This window comes from Mustela erminea, chromosome 9 (assembly GCF_009829155.1).
Source record: "Mustela erminea isolate mMusErm1 chromosome 9, mMusErm1.Pri, whole genome shotgun sequence".
NCBI classification, from domain to species: domain Eukaryota; kingdom Metazoa; phylum Chordata; class Mammalia; order Carnivora; family Mustelidae; genus Mustela; species Mustela erminea.
Window position 1 is genome coordinate 111,903,644 of NC_045622.1, and position 21,106 is coordinate 111,924,749.

A 21,106-nucleotide genomic window follows, 5' to 3' on the forward strand; every position below is an offset into this window, starting at 1 on the left:
CATGTGGGGCTAGGAAGGCAGCGGGGCTTCTGGGCAAGTAAGGGGAGGCCTGGGCCGTTCCCCGTGGTTGGCAGCTGACAAGCCAGCAGCCTCTGCCCTGCCCGCCCAGCTGCTTCCTCTGGGCTTGGCCAAGACAGTGTGTCCGGGGCTGCCTGGTGGGGAGGACTCAGGAGGTGAGTTCCTCCAGCCACTGGTGATGAGCTGGCCAGAGGACAGAAGGACAGGACATTGTTCTCAGCCTGCTGAGGGGAAACTTCATTTCGGGGACCTTTCTGGTGGAAAGGATATCAGGGTGGGAGGCAGTGGCCTAAAGCCTTGTCACTCACACTGGACGCAGGGGAGCCCCCTGGGCCTCCGTGCTGGGTCTCAGGGCTGACTGGGGCGAGGGGGTGGGCGCTTGCCCCTTCGCTGGGAAACCGGAGGAAACCATCCCTTGTGGGGCGCCTGGGGGGCTCAGTCTGTTAAGCGTTTGTCTTCTGCTCAGGTCATGATTCTAGCATCCTGGGATCGAGCCGGCTTCTGGGCCCCTGCAGGCCCCTGTGGGTCTGCTTCTCCCCCTCCCTCTGCCTCCCGCTCCCCTGCTTGTGCTCGCGCACGCGCTCTCTGTCAAATAAATAAAATCTCCAAAAAGAAAAGGAACCATTCCTTGCAAGGAATTTTCTCCTGAACACGACCTGTGCTTGGGGGAGGGGTTCCTCTGGAGAAGTGGAGAGAGAGTGGCCCCGGGGCCTGCACGGGCTTCGGATCCACCCCTGTCCTGCCCAGACCTTTATGGAGACTAAGGGTCAGTCAAACTCGGTGAGATCCCCGTCCCCCGAGCAGTTCACACAGAAACTGGTCTGGTCTGAGCTCTTGGGCCAGGAGAGCTGACGGACCTCTGCTCTCTGCGGTCCCTCTGGTCAGGACCGTGGAATTTGGGGGGGTTGGGGGTCCCGAGTTGTAACAACCAGTTTTCCAGGCAGCCTGTGTGCGGGGCGGTGGGGGGGGGGGTGACCTTCCTGGTTTCAGGGTCGCCTGCCCCCACTACTGGATTGTTCTCTCTGGACTGGTCATGCTGGCCTCCCCTGCCTAGTGCCCTCTCCCCAGACGGGGTGGGAGGTGAAGGGGCTCCCCGGCTCTCATGACTTGCTGCCTGGCTCCACCCACCAGGCGCCCCACCAGGGAGTGCGGCCGTCTCCCTAGACCTCTTTCCAAGCCTTGAACTCCTGATCTTCGTTCCGTTCACGTGGGGTGACTGACAAGGGCGAATGGGCAGCGGCGGGCTTAGCCCTGAGGCCGAGCGTCGGAGGACTGGGGGTGGGCTGCAAGCTCCGGGCGCCAAGTTGCTCCGTGCTCTCCGGGTGGGGGTGGCAGGGGGGAAGGAGAGGGCAGACTTCTAACCAGACGGCAATGCCCTCCAGGGGGCAGGGCCCAACGCACAAGGGCCCAACGCACAAGGTCAACTCGGGCAGCCGCTCTCTCAGGAGCCCTGGGGCTCTGCGGCCAGCCCCTCCTCCAGGAAGCTCTCCAGCCTCTCCATCCCTCTAGCGCTCACCCCCAACTGCCCTGTTCAACCCACAGGACTTTGCAGAAATTAGGCTGGATGAAGGCTTTATTGCCAGTCTGTGCTCGGGGACTGTGGTCACCAGACTTTGTCCGTCTTCTGGGGCAGAGGCAGTCTCCAGAGCACCAGGAGGACAAGGACATTGGTGGCAAACTGCACGTGGCCAAAGATGGGGACCCCAAAGCTGCGGTAAAGGAGGCCGCCCACGGTGGGCCCCAGGGTGCGAGTCAGGGGCTGCACGGAGGCGCAGAGGCCCAGCATGGTCCCTAAGGGGCGAGGGCAGGGGGGCAAGTCAGGTTCGGCCAGGTCCCTCGGCACCACTGCCCTGGCCACCCCCTTCCGGGACACAGCCAAGGCCTCCCCTGTTCCACACCCCCCACATGGTCCTGGCCCTGCTCCCCTGGCTCCCTCCACCCAGACCTGTGGGTCTGCTCCTTTTGGACCACCCAGAGGTGGGGCTGAGCCTGCGCCATGGCCCAGAAAGTTCCAGAGCCCCCGAGGAGTTTGGGAGTGGAGCCACAGGCCACAGGCCAGGCCCTGTCCTCCTAGACCTACCAGGGCGATGGCATCCCAATGGGGCCAGGAACCGGGAAGGGTGGGCGTGGGGCTGGGGTCCCGGGCAGGCTGACACCCCCCAGGATCACCCCACAGCCCCCACCCCTCATGTGGACGGATGAGTGCCTCCCCCACCCACTTCCCAGGCTCACCTCACTGCCTGAGTCCCCGCTACCAGACACCCCCCACCCCGTCACTACAGCCCTCCCTGCGGCTGTGCCCTGTGCAAGCCACTGTGCATGTGGGTGATATCAACGTGACATGGCCCACAGGGTCCTGGGCTCCTGGGGCTCACAGCCCCGTGTCTGTCTGTCTCTTTCTCCCGTCTCCCCGCTGGGCCAGCTGGGAGCTGCCTGGTGAGGCCCCGCCTGGGCTCAGGGGCTGGCGTGGGGGAGATTTAAGAGCGGCTTCTCCCATCGCCCACATGCCCTGTAGACACCGGGGAGCAATTACCACCCCCTCTGTGGTCTCGGGTTCCCAGGCTGGTGCTGAGAACCGGCTCCCAGCTCCTTCTGAGCAGAGGGGTGGGGCCTGGGGTTCCCACTGGGCGGGCTCAGTGTGGCCCCAGGGGCTTGGGAGTGCTCGGGCCTCCTCCCTGCCAGGCCCTGGCCCCATCTCTCCACACTTGGCTCCCCTGCCTCCTCCTGGCCTCCCCTGGGTGCCAGCCCACCACTCCAGGACGCCCTCCAGGCGCGGCCGGCCGCCCTGGGGAGAGGCCTTGCCCAGCAGCCACCTGGTTCCCATCTGGGCCTCTAGGCCTCAGTCTGTCCCTCGCGGACAGACAGGTAGATAGAGTGAGGGCTGCTGAGATCTTCATCCTCCACCAGCCGCCAGAGCCCGTGAACTTGGCCTGTACCAGGCCTGGACCATGCCTGCCAGGAGCGGGGAGGGGGTGGGCAGTAGCCACGGCCCTGCCAGGCCCCGGGGCCCGAGTGTGGATGGGACACTCGGGCCTCACCACAGAGAGCTAGGTGCGAAGTGCAGACAGGGGTCCCTGTCTGGGGACACCTGTGTCCTACCCGGGGGGCGGGGGGGAGCCGGGGGCTTCCTAGGTTTGACCAACAGTGACCAACAGTGACCAACAGCCTTCATGGACTCACTGGTGAAGGACCTCCACGCCCCCTTCCCCCGGTGCCGGGGAGGGAACAGAACACTGGCTCCGGCCTCCTCCCAGCCTTGCAGGGAAGCCCCCTCCTGTGCGGACCACGCCTGGCCCCCCTGAGCCGCCTTCCTAACTGGCCCCTGCAGGAGACTTTCGGTTCCACACCTCCCGCCACACCTCTGCTCCACTGGGGTGCCGGGAATGCCATCCTCCTGCTTCCTGAAATCCTGCCTATGCTCCAGAGCCAAGCCAGACACCACCTCCAGGAAGCCCTCTTCCCATCTGCTAGGCCCGGCCCAGCCAGGTGGTGGATTTGCACCTGAGCCGCCCTCGCCCCACCCCCTCTCAGACCCCAGGCCGCCGGCGCCCCTCCGCACTCACTGGGTCCGGGCAGACCCAGCTTGGAACTGGAGGAGCTGCTCTGTCTGAAACGGCCCAGAAAGCTGTCCAGAGAGGAGGGCCCAGGGCCTCCCAGGGCCTGCCCCTCCCTGGCTCCGGGGGCTGTGGCTCTCACCCGTGTCTGACGCTGGGACAGCCTTGGTCAGCATGCTGTCGGTGACCACGTTGAGGGCGCACAGGCTGAAGACCAGGCCAGGCATCAGGAGGCAGAAGTGGAAGACGTTGGACATCAGGGCCTGGCATGGGGCGGGGCGGGGAGGCCATGGTGACCAGGAGCCACCAGGGGCCGGGTGGAAGGGCCCATCCCTGCAGTCCCATGGAGGGCGGCCCCGGTTGGGGTGGAGGGGCTCACTGCAGCCTGGGCATGGGGTGGAGGGGCTCACTGCATCCGGGGCATGGGGTGGAGGGGCTCACTGCAGCCTGGGCATGGGGTGGAGGGGCTCACTGCAGCCTGGGCATGGGGTGGAGTTGCTCACTGCATCCGGGGCATGGGGTGGAGGGGCTCACCGCAGCCTGGGCATGGGGTGGAGGGGCTCACCGCAGCCTGGGCATGGGGTGGAGGGGCTCACCGCAGCCTGGGCATGGGGTGGAGTTGCTCACCGCATCCGGGGCATGGGGTGGAGGGGCTCACCGCAGCCTGGGCATGGGGTGGAGGGGCTCACCGCAGCCTGGGCATGGGGTGGAGGGGCTCACCGCAGCCTGGGCATGGGGTGGAGTTGCTCACTGCATCCGGGGCATGGGGTGGAGGGGCTCACTGCAGCCTGGGCATGGGGTGGAGGGGCTCACTGCAGCCTGGGCATGGGGTGGAGTTGCTCACTGCATCCGGGGCATGGGGTGGAGGGGCTCACTGCAGCCTGGGCATGGGGTGGAGGGGCTCACTGCAGCCTGGGCATGGGGTGGAGTTGCTCACTGCATCTGGGGCATGGGGTGGAGGGGCTCACTGCAGCCTGGGCATGGGGTGGAGGGGCTCACTGCAGCCTGGGCATGGGCAGAGGGCCGGGGGATGGGCCCGGGACCCCAACTTATTCTCCTGCGAGGTGCTGGTCACTCATGACACATCGGATGTGCAGGCGGCTGGGGGCTTACCTCTGTCCCGCCCCCCGACCCTGTATGACCGCCCAGAGGGACATGCTCACCATAGCCAGCCCCACGACCACGAAGACTAGCACGCCGGCCCGGAGCAGGGCCCCCTCGGAGAAGTAGCTGCTCAGCCGGCCGATGACCACGCCCTGAATGACCTGGGGAGACGAGGGGGAGGGGGCTGTGGTGGGAGGGGACTGGACCGGCTGGGGGGTGCCCCCGCAGATGGGGACCTCCCTTGGGGTCCCCTCCCAGCTCTGGCAGCCACCAGGTCCGAGTAGCAGAGTGGGTCCCAAAGTCTGTGTGTGGCCGCAAGGGCCCCGGGGAGAAGGGTGCTTGCCTGGCCCCCTCACAGGCCCCTGTGTACTCATGCAGCACTCAGAGGGCCAGCGGTCCCCTTCAAAGCGAATCTAACAAGACTGCTTTAAAGCAGAACCATAAATGTCCTTTAAAAAAAATCCTACTTTCAAGACTTGCTTCCTCAGATTTCTTTGTTTGCTTGTTTTTGTAGAGAAAGGTGTCCTGGGCAGGTCCCTCGGCGCCGCACAGCTGGGGGGCTCTCAGCAGCTCTCGAGGGCGAGTCTGGCCCGTCCCCACTCGGACACACCCAGACCCAAACCCTGGAGCGATGGAGTTGTGCCTCAGTTTCCTGTTCACCTAAACAGTCCTGGACTCCATGCCCCGCAAGTTACTACTGCACGGACCCAGGAGTTAACAAACAGGTCCGTCAGCTCGCACCTCCCCCAGCCCTAACGCGGGCCTCCTGAAGCCCCCACGTTCCCCTCTCTGACAGCACCCAGAGCTGGGGGGCCTCGTAAGACCTTGTCCAGCCTCTGCGCGGACCCTGTCTGCAGCCCCACCCCAGTCTGAGTAAATTCAGATCCTTCCTGCCCTGCACACTGCCCACCCCCGCCACGGCCTCAGAGGCGAGCCCTCAGCCTCAGCCTGCTCAGCAGCGGGTGAGCTCCCCAACCCCAGGCCCTTTGCACCTGCAGCCCTTCCAGCCCACACCAACCGCCCCATCTAAAGTCGCACCTCTGCCCTTCTGAGGACCCTATTCTCCTGCAGGGTGCTGGTCACCCCGACACATGGGATGTGTAGGCGGCTGGAGGCTTATTTCCATCCCTCCCGACCCCATACTACGCGGCGAAACGGCCTGGGGTGTAGGTGAAGGCACAGCCGGCACACCTCTCGCGGGAAGGTCTGCGACGGACCGAAGGCGGCAGATCCCCGGGGTGCCGTCGCTGTCCCCTCATGTTAGGGCCATCTGGGCTGGCGCTGCCCCCTGGCCCCAACCCCAGAGGCACCCCCACACCGGGAAGCGGGAAGGGGGTGCTGTGGTCCCCTCGCGGTCACTTCACAGTGGGGCAGGAAGTAGTTGGAGGGGGCAGCAGGCGGGAACCCAGCTGTGGGGCCAGGCGAAGCCTGCGGTGGGAGTGGCCCTCCTGCCCTGGGGGCCTGGGGGCAGGGAGGTGCCGGACAATGGGGGTTTGGGCTTCTCTCTGGAAACACAAGCCCCACCTCTGCCCACAGAGCCTCTAGATGGGGCTGGGGCCCGGCCACCCCCAGGGCCTGGCCACCCCCAGGGCCCGGCCACCCCCAGGGCCTGGCCACCCCCAGGGCCCGGCCACCCCCAGGGGCCACCCTTACTGTCCCAGGCGGGGTCACCACCGTGCCCCTTGCCCCTGACCCGGCCACAGGTCCCCAGTCTGTCCACCCCCTGCCCGCCGAGGATCTCAGGGGTCTGCTGGCTTTAGCTGACATGCCATCCTAGCCTCCCGGGGGTGGCCATTCAGAACCGGCTCCAGGGACCCCCGACTCTGGCTGTGCTGTCACTGTTCAGTCCATATTGGTGGCGTGTGTCCCCCTAGGCCGGCCCTCCCCACCTGCCACGCAGAACCGCCCAGGAGCTGCTGTTTCAGCCTGGGGGCCAGAGCGGTGCTGGGCCCAGGGCCGGGGAGCAGATGGCTTGGGGGTGCCAGGAATGTCACGGGCTTCCGGAGCGGTCCAGGACTGCCTTCTCCCCAGACGGTCCCAGAATAGCCCCGTCCGCACTCCGGCTGTTGGGCCGCCGTCCGGGGTGGCGGCAGCACGTCGCCACCTGTCCCCACCACCCCAGGGCCTGGTGCCGGTGCCCAGGGGCGGCTGGGGCATGGGGCTGGAGCACTGGCCACCTGTCCCACCTGGACACGTGTCTCGGGCATCTCCTGGTGGGCAGCTGCCAGGCTCGGGGCATCTCACAAGGACAGAGAGTGACTGTCACCCGGTGGGGCCGGCCTGTTCTGAGGGCTTGGCCACGTCATCACTGCATGAGTCACCATGCTCCCCTCACCAGACGGATCAGGAGTCAGAGACTCCGAGAGCTTGGGGGACCTGCCCTCTTGTGGGTGGGCGGCCTCGCCACACGCCCCAGCCACAGTTCACCGTCAGTGCCGCAGGGACACTGAGGCAGGCAGGCTGTGAGGTCCATCGCCTCCGAAGACCCCTGACCCACCCACCGCACGCCCTGAGCACTGGCAGCCGCTTACCATCTGGAGAACCCCAAAGAAGGACGTGAGGTAGCCGGCCTCTGCGGCGTCCAGCTGGAAGAAGTCCATGGAGATGATGGAGAACATGACCATGAAGAGTCCTGGGAGAGGGGAGGAGGGGCCGCCTGGTCGTCCCCAAGCTCCTGGCCACAGGGCCCACCTCCCTGTCAGTGGGCTGGGGACCTGGTCAGGCCACAGCGACCGACGGCGCTCCCAGGGATTTCATGGGTCCGTGCTGGGGAAGCACGGCCCCAGAGAGCAGTGCAGACGGTGCCCAGGAAGGTCCGAAGCGTCCCTGTGGCCAAGCTGGCTAGAGCCTGGGGCACCCTGCATGAGGGCCGCTGGGAGGTGGGGCCCCAGGGCTGACAGTGTGGGATGCTGTGACCCTGTGCCCACTCGTGGCCCCCAGAGACCCCTTTGAATGAAGTCAGCCACTCCGGTCCCATCGCTGTGACCCCAAAGAGCCGATCGGGATCTGGGACAGCCAGTGAGGGCCGGGTCGGGCAGCCCCTGCCTCCGCATTTACCCCTACAGACCCGACTCCAGGACCTTCACTTTCACAAGGGCAAGAGCTTCCTGGGGGCACCAGCATGAAACCTCCGTAAGTTGGTCTCTGCGCTGCCCCCCAGTGAGAGGACCCCAGAGCGGGGCTCGGAAGCCACAGCGGGGACCCCGAGGACTGAGTGGCAGGTGGGGCCTGCTTCCTGCTCTTCCCCTCCTCACCCGAGCAGCCATCCGGCCTCACCAGGGACCCTCTCCTTCTCCGGGACCTCACCAGGGACCCTCTCCTTCTCCGGGACCCACATGACGGGTGACGGCACAGGGAGAGCGTGGAGCGCGGGACACCAGGCAGAGGAAGGGTCTGCACCAGGCTCTGGGACTCACCGGAGGGGAAGCCGGACACCACCTTGATGAGGAACACGGGCAGGACACCGGGCCGCAGCAGCAGGCGGCTGATGGCCTTCAGGTCAAACACGCCGGCGTCGGGTCTGCCTGGGGGACCCCGAGAGGCCACTCAGACTGTGCGGTGGCCCGCTCCCCAGCTCCCCGACCTGGTCCCCCCGCCCCCGTCTGGCTTTCCCGGGGGTCTGCCTGTATCTGCCTCTTTCTCTGTCCCCCCCCTCCTGACCCCTCAGTCACTGGGCACCAAGGCGTGGGGTCCCCTGCGGGCCCCTCTGTGGAGCCCGGACCTTCCCTTGCGGCCCCAGGAGGCCCCACGTGCCCTCGCCGGCACCGCTCTGCCTCCCACCTTGGCGTTGTCCCAGAACCTGCGCCCCGGGGCACCTGCCTCCGTGCGGCTCAGGGTCCTGGCTCACCCCTCCCCGTGGTCCCTCCTGTCCTTCCTGGGCCTCCCCTGCCTCCTGCCTCGGCCTCTCTGAGCACCCCACGCTTTCCTGCCCCGAGACCGCCCCCAGCTCGGCCCCGATGGTGCTGGCAGCCGGGACACGCCCGGCTGCAGAGCGGCTCAGGGAGGGAAAGAGGATGCAAGTGGCCCCTAAATCCTAACCCCCGGCCCGCGTGCCTATTGCTTGGAGCGCGTGCTGGGCTCGGCGGGCAGGAAGCCACTGCGGACGCTTTGGTGTGTCCTGGTCTTGGCCAGCTCTCCCTGAAGGGAGGCCTGGCGCGCTGGCTGGTGAGGCGGGGGTGCCTCGGAGCGACCCGGCATCCGGGCACGGTGCACCTGGCGGGGTTCACCTGGCGGGGCCGCCGGAGCATCGGCGCTAACCCCTTTAGTGCTGATGGGGACGCAGGTGAAGCTGAGGACGGCTGCCACGAGGTTGGCCACGAGAGCCACGGAGGCCGGACATTGAAGCCTGGGGGTGAGAGTAGGGATCACGCAGGACAGGGGTCTCTGGCTGTGGGATCTCCCCCAACGGGATGAAGAAGCAGGTGAAGCTGTCACCCTGCCCGATGTTCCCGTGACAGCGGCAGCCTCTGGCATCCCCGGGTCTGGTGGGGGGTCGGCGGTGGGAGCCGGGGACCTGAGCCCTGGAGGGTCTGGCGGAGTCTCCCAGGAGACGGTCAGCTCCCAGACTGCCAAGGGTTAGGAAGGCCCCCCGAGGACGGGCTTGGGACACACGTGTGGGTGTACCTGCGTGTGTGCATGTGTGGGTGTGTGTGCACATGCACCCCCCGCTCCCAGCCAGGGCGGGGCATCCCACATCTGGGGACCCCGGACTCAGCCCCAGCCTGGTCTTCCCCTGTGGAGGAGACCCTGCACGGCTCCGCAGAAGTGGGCCGGCCACGCGTCCTTCCCATTTGACAGAGGAGCAAACTGAGGTCCCTGTCCCCAGATCAGTCCTCGTCCCTCTGGTGGGACTGGAAGGCCTCCTGGGGTGGGGGACGTCTCGGCCGTTCCTTTGAGTGCCACGTGTCCGGGCCTTTGGGCTGGTGGGGAACGACACGGCCCGGGTCGGAACACCAGGACAGGGTGCGTGGGAGGCCGAGGCGTAGGGGTGCAGAGGCCTGGACTGGTTCCACCCGGGGACCCCCACACAGCCCCGTCAGGCCTCCTTCCCCTCCCGCTCCGTAGTCCTCAGGAACCCCTGCTACGGCGCCCCATCTTCCTGCAGGGCGGGCACGCCGGGCTAGGGAAGGGTGTCAGACGCCGCGCTCAGGACACGGTCCCGCCTGCCTTCCCAGGGCGCCACCAGGGACCCAGACTCCGGCGGGCCCTCAGCTTCTGCGTCGGAGAAAGTCCCTCCCCGCGTGAGTCACCGCGCGGAAACCCAGCCCCTGACTCCCCTGGAAGGGCCAGGTGGCCGGGCAGCCAATGTCACCCGACCGCGCGGGCCTTTCCGATCATTACCATTTCTTGCGGAGGCCGACCTGGGCCGCTCCTGGGGGTGCAGGGGAGAGATGGGAGGGAATGGAAGCTTCTTACGAGCCAGGCCCCTCTCTGACCTTCCAGACCGGCGCATGGCCTCAAAGCCCTGCCCCTCAGCCGCGGAGGAAACTCCTGCACATCCTGCAAGCGCCTTTCTCCGCGAGCCCCTGGCACTCTGCCCGCTGGGCACCGCGTCCTCTGAGAGGGGCCTGCTCCGTTAGATGGCCAGTCTGGCCCCAAGGACAAGTGCACCTGGGAGGACCCTAAGCCAAGACCCCAAGGAACATCAGACCATGGACACACGTGTGGCCTGTTCCCAGGCACCGCGTCCTAACCCAAGCTCACCAGCGTCGCCTGTTAGTGACCTCAGGGCATAGATGCAAGGTGCCCTTGGCCCTCCGCGGTGTGCAAAGAAAGGACTTGCCCTGCCCCTCCCCAGCACAGCTCCTGCGTGTGCACACACACGCACACACAGAGCTCCTACAGGAGACATAGGCAGGACAGGCCCTGTCCCACATGGGATCAGGGTGGCTAGTGGGGACAGCCCCCCATCTCTACCCTGGACTGCCCAGGCTCACACAGGTGGTCGGCAGTAGGACTGGAAGCCGCCGACCCTCCCCTCCCCCACTGGCCCATCTCTGTCCCCCTCCCCACCCCTCGCGACCCCCACTGCCCAGGATGGTGGATATCCGGGCCTCCTGACCGCCAGACTTCCCAACCAACGGGCACCTCCACTGACCGACAGGTCAGAGGGTCAGAGGCCTGCGCTCAGCTGCCTGGGGAGGGCCAGGGCTGGCAGGGACTGATCTGTGACGCGGGCAGGGACACCCTGGCCCTGACGGCTGGCCCCAGAGAGAAGGCTCTTTCTTCAGGACCTGCGCGTCACTGCTCGGGGCCTGGCGGGCAGGGACAGAACCTGCTTTCTTTGCCAGATGCCCCGGAAATTCGCGGGAGCAGGGGCGGCCGCTTCGATGGCTATTTTGGGAGGCTGGTGACCAGCGAGGGCTGGGTGGTGGCAAGGAGCCAGGCCCCTCCTTGGGGCATCGGACCCACCCCGTAGCGTGAGGGCTGGTAAACTGAAGGCAGCACGGGGGATCTGGGGGCCCCGGAGGGAGTGGGAGGGTGCAGCTTCCCAGGGGACGTGGGGGTGTCCTTCTCCACCAGCCCCCTCCAACGCCCCCAGGACAAGGGCCAGAGGGTGAGCAGAAGGCACGGGGAACAGATGCGGCCGGCCAGCTCAGCAGCCCCCCGCCCTCGCATGGAGGGCCGTCGCCTCGGCCTGGGACTCTCTGGCCTGGTGCCCCCACCGGGAGCCGCTCTGTCCTCCAGGACACAGCTTGGCGCCCCTCTCCAGGGCCCATAGGGTCAGTGCGCCCCCGAGCACGGGGCAGAGTCAACTCCCCTGTGGGGGGCATCCTGCCTCCTTTGCGCAGGATCCCACGGAGCTGCTGTGGGCTTCCTGGAGCCCAGATAGGGACCGAGTGTCAACCACGGCGGCCCGCGACGCTCCCGCTCTGTGTCCGCCCACCCCTTCTGTTCTCGGGTGAGTGACCAACAGGAGGTCGGAGGGATGGAGGCCAGGACGGGGCTCTGGGCACCCGAGTCTCTGTCCTTTTGCCCTTCTCTGCGGCGACCTTGCTGGGTGACCCGCTCTCCTCAGAGGCAAATGGAGGCCGGCCTCCCCAGACACGCCGTCCGGTACCAGGTTCCCAGGGGCCCCAGAGGGCCTGCCTTTCCTCCCCAGCCCAGGGGCCTCTCATTTGCCAACGGACATCATCAGGAGGGCGGGGGGCCGGGCCATCGGCCCACCCTGCGGGGATGATGTGCATTTGCTCCCCTCCCCCACTCTGTCCGGCCACAAGGTGACAGCACTCATGAAGCCAGGACGCCCTCGCCCTGCTCCGAGGCTCCCCTGGCCCCAGGGGGCTCAGGACTCTGCTCTGGAACCCGGAGGACAGGCTGCGGTCGGCGGGACCTAGCCTCCCATGACACCTGGCTGCGAAGGTCACCAGAGTCTGGCCTGGGGCTGGGGCGCAGAAGTCACCCTGCCCTACCCAGTCCTTGGATGCCGTAGCTAGAACACTGTCTGAGCATGGAAGCCCTGTGGGGCTGCTCCTGATTCAGCCTCCCTCTGCCTTCCAGGTCCCGGAAAAAAGGCCAGGAAACCCTGCCTGGCCTGACCCTGCTGGCCCTCCATGCTCCCCGAGCACCTGGTCCCCCCACTTCCAACCACGCCGGCCTCCAAGCAGGTCCCAAGCTCCTTCCTGCCCCAGGGCCCTTGCACATGCTTTCCCTCTGCCTGGAACACGGCCCCTGCCAGCGCCTCCGTCAGCAGCGACTTCTCCCTCACCTCTTGGGTCTGAGCCAAGCTTTTGGCCAGCTGGGCCTGGCCTGTGCACTGCCCTGCGCCTGGGACACGCAGGGTCCTCCTGCTGGGTCCCTATGCCCCCGCCCCCCACGGTGGGGAGAGCCTGGGGAGAGCCTCGGTGAGCTCCAGAAGTGGAGCAGGCGCTGGGCTGACCCAGGCCTCCCTCCCGCCGCACTCATTCAGGGCAGGCGCTTACTCATTAACTTCCAGGGGAAACAGTGGTGTCGCCGGGTCACGGGGCGGAAACCCTCTGTCAGCAGGATAAGGGCTTCCCATTCCCCAGTCAGACCCGAGGCCGAGATAACCTCCCAAGTCCTCAGGGAGATAAGGGGTGTCATAAATTCCCTGAGACACCAAGGGCCCACCAGGCCCAGGAGGGCTGCCCGGTGACCCTGAGGGGCGTCAGCTGGCCTGACCTCCAGGGTCTGTAGCTGGGGGCTGCTCCAGCATCCTCCTCAGTCTCCCTGAACTGCCGTCCTCAGGGGCATCTGTCCAAATCCTGAGGCCCTGCAGGGCACAGAGCCCCCCATACCCGAGACTGTGTGCAGCAGCCCACGGCACTCAGCGAGTGGGGGGCTGCCCGCTCTGAGTCCCACTGTTAGACCCGCCCCCCCCCCACCGTCAGCAGTGTTCCTTCGACAGGTGGCTCCCCTTTCCAGGAATCCCTGGACCCCCTCCCCGGGGACCTGACTCTGGGCCATGAATCACAGAGCGTCCCCACCTGCTAAGTGACTCAGAGGGAGTCTGGGCCCTCTGCGGGAGCCCAGCCTCCCAGCGGGAGTGGAGTGAGCTCCAGCCTGAGCCCAAACCAGTTAAACCAGTGCCCGTCCCACACCTGGAGGCTGCCAAGGCCACTTCCTCTCTCTGCCCCCTGCTCCCAGGAGGTGGGGGGCATGGCTGAGGACTTTTGGGGGAGGGGTCGCGGGAGGCGCAGTGGGCGGGAGGAGCCCTCACCTTGTGCCTTGGTTTCCACGGAGGAGAGGGAAGGACGAAGACACAATGTGGCCCTCGCCCCAGGAGGACAGGCCCACAGGGCACTGGCCCCTGCCATGGGGCACTGGGATCCTGGAGCCCACTTGCCCTGGGCCTTGGACAGGCTCCTGGAGCTCCATGGGGGAGACTCACTCCCCCCGGGACCTCGGGTTTTCCCACCCATCCAAGGAAATGTAGGGGCTGTAGAGCACCTTCTATGTTGGGCCGGAAGAAGGCGAGGAAGCAAACGGATTGTTCTGGAAGGTAAGGGCAGGCGTGCGGGCCATCCTGGGGGCTGCTCGAGGAAAGGGCCGTGAGTGGTGTCCTCTGGGCCAGGAGCTGGGAGGGAGGGAAAGGAAAGTGACGGCTCGAGGGCATGCGGGGGCGGCTGGCGGGGGGGGGGGGGGGGGGGGGGGAGGGAGGGGGGGGGGAGGCCCGGACAGCCCGCACACTGCGCGGGTCGGCCCGGCTCACGGGTGAGAGCGCCTGTCCCGGGGCCCCGAGGGGCCCGGTGGCCCGCAGTGGCTGGGCTGTTCAGCGTCCAGGTGGGGCTGCACGGGGGGCTCCCCGCTGCGCTGCCTCTCCCTCTTCTGCACCCTCTTCACACCCAGGCGACTCACGTGCCCCCAACCTTCCTGGGGTGACTAACGCCCTCTTTCTCTTGCTCCCACCACCCCAGCCGCTCACGTGCAGGCAGAACCGTGGTCACTGCCATTCCGCCGGCGCGGTGGGGCTCTCCCCTCTGGGACCCACGTGCCCCCTGGCTTCTGGAATGTTCTCCCAGATCGCCTTCCCTTCATGTCCTCACTGTGCCTCCTCTCCCGTGAAGTACCACGTCAGGGCTCGGGGCTTGGGGCTCGACCTGAACCAGTTCCTAGGGCTTGAACACCACCCACATGAGGACACGGCTCGCCCGGCCCGGCCCCGGGCCCTCAGTTCACACCTGCACCCCACCCGTTGACAAAACCAAGGCAGACCCTGCCCCCCCCCCCCCCCCCCGTCCGGACTGGGCCAGGGGCCACCTGGCGGGTCTCCCTGCAGAGGTCTCGCTCCCACGTTCACACAGTAGCCGGGTCACACCCCTCCCCTGCCCACACCTGCCCAGGGCTCCGTGGCCCCCCACGCACCTCCCCTCCGTCCCCTCCCTGCTGCCCCACTCTAGCCACACCAGCCTCATCACTCCCCCAACCTCAGGGCCTTTGCATCTGCTGGGTCTTTGCTTCCCCAGACGTCCTCCTGCCTCCGCCATCACTCCTTAGTGGGAGGTCTTTGCGACCACCTGTCCACCAGCCCTCAGTCTTGCTGTTACTTTTTACCCCATGGGGCTCACCCCAGCATTAGAGAAATACGTGTCATTTTCTCTTCATCTGAGGACTTGGCCTGTACTGCTCCCCGCCATACCCGGATCGTGGAACCCCAGGGCACTCAGCAGGCTCAGTAAACACCAGCGAGGAACCTGATAGACGGAGCCCCGCCCTCCCCACGCCGGCCTCTGCCGGAGGAGCCCAGCGGAGACAGACCTGCACAGGCCAGGCGCTGAGGAGAATGCTGGGGGTGGGGACAGAGACCTCCCTCCGCCCTGGGAGTTGGCGTCACAGGGCCACCCTCGCCTCCTGTTCCCCGGTCCCCGGGGATCAGCCATCACCCGGCTGCATCTACCGCCCCTGGGGTCTGTTGCAGAGGGTCACCAGGGTTGGGAGGCCTGGGGTCAGCAGAGGAGGCTGTGTGCGCTTGCTTGCTTGTGTGTGTGTGTGTGTGTGTGTGTGATTCGCATGAGTGTGCGTGCGACTCGTGGATGAGTGTGTGTGATTCCTCTGTGAGTGTGTGACTCGGATGAGTGTGTGTGATTTGTGGCTGAGTGTGCGATTCATGCATGAGCCTGTGTACGGAGTGCGCGTGTGATTCAGATGCCAGCCAGGCCCCGCCCCCGAGCGACGTCCGCACAGGGTGGATGGGTCACCAGCGGGCACGGCCCCCCTACAGCTGGGCACCGCCCCCCTACAGCTGGGCACCCACCTTCCAGACCGAAAGCCAAGACTTGGGTCTGAATGAAGGCAAGGGGCAAGGTCCGATCCTATGGAGAAACCGATTTTGAGTGGGTGTTGGGGCGCTGGGGGCGGGGGAGGAGGAACAGGGTGGGGCACCAGTCTCCCGGCGGCGGAAATGAGGTGCCCCTCCCTAGCCCGGCGGGGCCTCTCCAGGGCAAGGTGTCTCCCGTCCAAGGTTAAGTAAGGCGCGCTCCGGGCCGCGCTCTGGGGCGCCTGGGACAGACACGGCTCCGCGCGGTTCCTAAACCTCCGGAAACTGGGTCCGGTTGCCCCCAGCGACCCCCCACGCCGTCCCCCGGGCCACAATGTGCCCACGGGTCAGGCCGGGACCCCGCCTCCAGGGCCTGCCCTCTGGTTTCTCTAGGTCCCGACCCCTGAGGGCCACGCCTCCCCCCAGCTGGGAACCCCTGGGGCGCTCCCTGCCCCGCCCACCCACTAACCCCGCCCACCACCCAGGCCCCCCGCCCACCCACTAACCCCGCCCACCCACTAACCCCGCCCACCGCGTGGGGCCCGCCGGCTCTCCCTTCACCTGGGCCAGGAGGCAGGGCCTGCAGATGGGGAGACCGACGCCTGGTCTCCGCTGTCCTGACCCGCACCCCCGCTCCCGGCCGGGTTCCCGCCGCGGCCACTCACCCGCACGCGGCGCTCAGGGTCCCGCCCAGCAGCGAGCCGGAGATCATGCCCACCCCGAAGCACAGGCCCAGTCGGCCCAGGGCCGCCGACCGCTCCTCGGGTGCAGACAGGTCCGCGATGACCATCTGAGCGGCTGGGGGTGGAGTGGGGGGTGCTGAGCGGGGTGGCCCCGTCTCAGAGGCCCTTGTGGCCCAGGCCACGCCCCTTCCCCTCCCCCACCTGCTCCCCAGGCCACATCCCCGCGTCACACCTTACCCCCTCCACCCCAGTCCTACTCTCAGGCCCAGACTGGCATGCAGAAGGTGACCTCTGTCCTGCCCTCTGGCTCTGGCCACCCCCAACCTTCCTCAGGGGGCACCCTGGGCCCAGGCTCCCCCCTGCCCCACGTGCCCCGCACCTTCCCACCCACAGTCCTCCCGCAGGTGCCCAACCTGGCCCTACCTGGCAGCCCGTGCATGAGGGCAGCAGGCAAGGGCAAGGCATAGAGCAAGGCCACGCCGGGCAGGGCCGGGCTGCAGGCGGCGGCCAGGAGCAGGTAGAAGGCAGAGGCCGCCAGGAAGCTGAGCGTGAACGCCGCCCTCGCCCCGTGCTGGTCGGCGAACCTGGGGGCCCGAAGCCATGAGCCCTGTGGATACCAGGCAGGGTCCCCTCTCCTCTGCCCCTGACACCCACCCCGAGGGGCTGCCAGGTCTCTAGGCCACAGGGATCCCCTCATGGCCAAGGAGGGAGACCTGGGTGTGGGATGCTGGGGGAGGGCCCCCACGTGGAGGGCCTCAGCTTGCCCCAGCCTCTGCTGGGCTCCTTGCCATTTCCTGGGGGTGTCCGGCCCCGCGGGGCATTTCCACTCCCCTTGAGAAAACCTTGGGGGGCCCCAGCGGAGCCCGGGCCTGCTTGTCGTACAGTAAATGTCTCCCAGGGGCACCTGGGGGGCTCCAAGGGTTAAGGGTCTGCCTTTTGCCTTTCGCGCAGGTCAGGATCCCGGGATCCCCCAGCCCCACCTGGGTCAGGCCCAGGTTAGGGCGGAGCCTGCTTCTCCCTCTGCCCCTCCCCCTGCTCCTACTCTCTCTCTCTCTCTCAAATAAATAACTAAAATCTTTAAAAACAAACAAACAAACAAATTCCTGTCTCCTAGGCTCTAGCCTTTTCTCCTCCTGCCCCAGCATCCCCAGGAAACCCGCCAGAGCCCCTGCTCGCTGGCTTTCCCGCCTCTGGAGCCCATTTCCTGCACATCCTGAAGATCCTGCCTCGCTGATCTGGCCTCCTCAGGGTTTGTGGAAGGATGGGTGCTGCCCTGACCCGAACCCAAGAACAACACCCCGCCCCCACTGCCCTGAGGGGTCCTGAAGACTTGCTGGTGGGACCCCCAGCTCAGTGGGCTGGATGTTTGCAGCCACCAGTCTTGCTAGAACAATCCTCTCTCTGGCTGCCACCAGGATTGGTGGATATGGAGGTGGAGGGGTACAGGGTGCCCCCCCCGCCGGTGAGGGACCATAGGCCTGTGCTCGGCAGGCCCCTCCTGTGCAGCAGACCCATGCTCAGGTCTGGGAAGCTGGCATGACCCAGCCTGTGACCTCTGAGGGGCGACCCTGCCCACCCCTCCCCTTGGTACCTGCCAAACACGGGCCCCCCCAGAAGCTGAAGCACGCCAAAGGCCGTCTGCAGGTAGCCAAAGGCCACGGAATCCAGGCCCAGCTGCCGGGTCAAGTACTGCAAACACAAGAAGGGCGCGAGGGAAGGGTCAGGGGGTCTGGGGTGCGCAGTGGGTGGGGAGTGGCGGAGGTAGCCCTGAACTGGAGGGGAGGGAGGCCTGCCCTCTGGCTCTGACCACGCTGTGGTGCGCCCGTGAGGGGGCCCTGGGCCTGGAACTCAGCTGCCCATAGCGAGGAGCTCCATGGGGCCTCTGGGTCCGGCTTGCGGGGCCCGTGCTCAGTGAGGGTGGGGACTGGCCCCCCTTCCCTGCGGCAGGGCACACCTGACCCATCCGAGGCTGCCTGGTGGACTGTGGCATCTTCCGGGGCCAGCAAGAGACGCTCCCCAAATACCCTGATGGCCTCCGGAAGCTGACCCATTTTCCAGCAGGACCCATGCCTACTCTTGGGGGCTCCTGGGGTCTGCTGGCGCCCACCTGGGGAGGGGAAGGCCGTGACCGGTGTCTCTCCAGGGAATGGGAGGGTTAGCACGCTCTAATCCTGGGACTTCAGTATCTGCACTCTGGCCTCTGAGTTCCTGGCCCCTGCCTCCAGTGATCCCCCCTGTAATGGGTTGAATTGGGTCCCCCCAAAAGTCCTAAAGCTCAGTACTCGGAATGTGACCTTATTTGGAGACAAGAGTCTTTTTTTCATGTTCGGTTAGGCCCCTCCAATGGTTTCCTGGGGTCCGGTATTTGGAGATACCGTCTTTGCAGAGGGAACCAAGTTCAAGTGAGGTCATTAGGGTGATCTGGTGTCTTTACACAGAGGGGAATTTTGGACACGGTCATGCCCAGCAGGACAGCCACGCCGGAGGACAGACGGGCAGACACTGGAATATTTGGGGAGGGGCTGGGACCAGCAGAAGCTGAAAGAGGCAGGAAGGACCATCCCCTGGGGGCTTCAGAAGGAGGCCTGAGACCCCGGGGATTCAGACTTGTGGCCTCCAGACTGGGAGACGGCCAGCTTTGGTGACTGTCATGGCAGCCCCAGGACACCAGTAGCCCTCGCCCCGGCCCCACGCCCTGTACTTTCCCTCAGCTCGGTCAAGGTCATCCCTCCACCTGCTTTGTTTCTCGGGTGCACACCCCTCTCCCCAGTGCAGCTGAAATCCCCCTGCTCCTGGCGTGGGGTGTGGGGTAGGGCTCGGGGGTGCTGCTGAGACCCCTGGGGAAGCCCGAAGCCCTGCTCTGGGTCGGGTTTCTCCTGTCGGCGCCCCGACCGCACCGTCATCACACAGTCCCCTAGTGAGGCCGCGCTCTCCCCTGCCCCAGTGTAGCCCACCTTCTCACTCTCACACCTGCCTCGTCCTCACCTCCCACCCAAGGACCAGCTCCTCTGCTCCATGGTTCACGCGTCCGCCCCTGCAAGCGTTCAGGTCCGAATCCTCGGTGTCGTTCCTGACCACCCCTCTTTCTTGCACAGTCACCTCCAATCCATCGGCAGCTCCTGGGTTCAGCCTTCATGACAGACCTTAAAGCCAGCGGCTTCCTGCCTTCCCCACGGCCAGCAACCTCCTGGCGTCCTGGCAGCCTTCCTGGGGCCTTATGTCCATCTCCCCTCGGGTCACTCCTCTCTAGCTGCGCTGCTCTCACTGCCCCAGGGCCTTTGCATCACCCAGGTTTGCTCAGTTTCCTCTAAGCCTGCCCTCTGGGGGAGGCTTTCCTGTCCCAGCCCGTGGGCCCTCCCAGCGCCTGCAGAAGCCTTCTGTCCCACACAGCACAGTCTAAGCATCGTGGAGTCCATGTCTGCTGTGTTCCAGGTCCTGAGAACAGGACGCCCTTGGTAGGTGGTCGGGTAGCATTTGCAGAAAGGAATGTTCCACCCTTGTTCTGTGCCTTTAACTGTCCACGCGTCGCTCCCCGCACCAAGCCTCCTAGGGAGGGATGTTGTGACCCATTGCAGACAACAGGACAGCGCGGCGTCTGGCCAGCCCACATGGCTGCTACGGAGAGGAGTCAGGCCTTGGGAGTTGGGGCGCACCCTTGGGCTGGGAGCTCCCGGCAGCAGAGGCAGGGCCCCTCCCGCTCGGATCCGTGGGCACAGCCTGCTCATGAGAATCCCTTGGGGAACTTTATTTGTATTATTGTTTTTGTTTATTTTTATTTTTTATTTATTTCTTTTAAGATTTTATTTATTTATTTGACAAAGATCACAAGTAGGCAGGGAGGCAGGCAGAGAGAGAGGGAGGGAAGCAGGCTCCCCGCTGAGCAGAGCCAGATGTGGGGCTCGACCCCAGGACCCTGAGAACATGACCTGAGCCAAAGGCAGAGGCTTTAACCCACTGAGCCCCCCAGGCGCCACCGCCCATCCCTGCCGGGAACTTTAAAAAGTGGCCGGTAGCTGTGCTATGGCCGCACACAGACCAGATGGGAAAGGCCCTCGGGGACATCCAAAGCCCCCTGGGTGCTGCTGCCCGGGGAGGGGGAGACCCGGGCCAGCCCCACGTGGGGTCTGTGGACAGACGGAACCAGCTGGCAAGCAAAGGTGGACTCTACGGACAGCGGTGGGTAGGCACCAAGCGCTGACCATGGCCGAGTAGCCAACCGCCTACGCTTACCGGGCAGACTTCCAGACCAGGGGAGGCAGCTGGGGAAGAGATGGGGCCAGCCCCGCCCTCACGCCCTGGTCGGGGAGACAAATAATTTAATATTGTGGGACAGGAAGTGGGGCATTGGGCAACCTACAGGAGGACTGACCCAGCGCGACCTGGGTGGAAGGGAAGAGGTCCCAGGGTCTGGGCAGGTGTTGGGAGGGAAGGCTCCCTGCCGAGGAGACCTGAGCCCAGAGGCCTGAGCCAGGACGGGCGGGGGCCCTGTGGCTGCTGGGACAGAGGATCGATAGGGCAACGGCCCGGGCGGGGCGGGAGGGACAGAGCCAGGCCAGCCAGGGGGAGGGGCGCTGCCCCCACAAGGGCTGCGTGGCCGTGAGGGTGGCTCTCTGTGGCCCCTCCCTGGGTCTGCCCTGCACCGGAGCCCAGAAAGTGCTGATGGACAGCCCAGGAGGCACAGCCCCCGGGGTCCCCAGTGAGGGGCCTGGACAGCCCTGGGCCCCCACTCCCAGCTCCTGCCGTTGCCCGGAGGGAGGAGAGGGATGATGGGCCGTGCGGGTGGCTGGCCGCCCGGGGGAGGGTACTCACCGGCATGATGGAGAACCGCATGAAAAGACAGGTGAGCTCCAGGGCCACCAGCACGTAGGAGAGTATGACGACCTGGGAACGGCCCAGGGAGCCCATCCTGCTGGAACTCTGGCCGTGGCCCCCAGCGGCTCCGGTTCCCCGCATCCCGGGCAGGTGTGGTGGGAGAGCCCGGATGGATCTGAGCAGGAGGCCGGCACAGTGGGCAGGGTCCAAAAGTCGTG

At 66.3% G+C, this 21,106-nt stretch overlaps 1 protein-coding gene across 2 annotated transcripts; it reads right to left on the reverse strand.

Moving 5' to 3' along the window:
- Nucleotides 1–810: 810 nt before the first annotated feature.
- Nucleotides 811–21,053, reverse strand: SLC22A18 (solute carrier family 22 member 18). 2 transcript variants are annotated; one of them, XM_032358870.1, is made up of 10 exons: nucleotides 20,886–21,053; nucleotides 17,668–17,765; nucleotides 16,500–16,660; nucleotides 16,059–16,191; nucleotides 8,903–9,021; nucleotides 8,093–8,200; nucleotides 7,208–7,308; nucleotides 4,736–4,837; nucleotides 3,715–3,835; nucleotides 1,574–1,809 (listed from the first exon to the last, which is right to left on the reverse strand). In XM_032358870.1, exons 1-10 carry the CDS (start codon nucleotides 21,027–21,029, stop codon nucleotides 1,622–1,624), a joined length of 1,275 nt encoding a protein of 424 aa, XP_032214761.1. In that variant the 5' UTR covers nucleotides 21,030–21,053; the 3' UTR covers nucleotides 1,574–1,621. The 2 variants fall into 2 exon arrangements, with proteins under 2 accessions (XP_032214762.1, XP_032214761.1); XM_032358871.1 differs by lacking the exon at nucleotides 7,208–7,308 and having other exon boundaries at nucleotides 811–1,809.
- Between the last annotated feature and the right edge of the window lie 53 nt (nucleotides 21,054–21,106).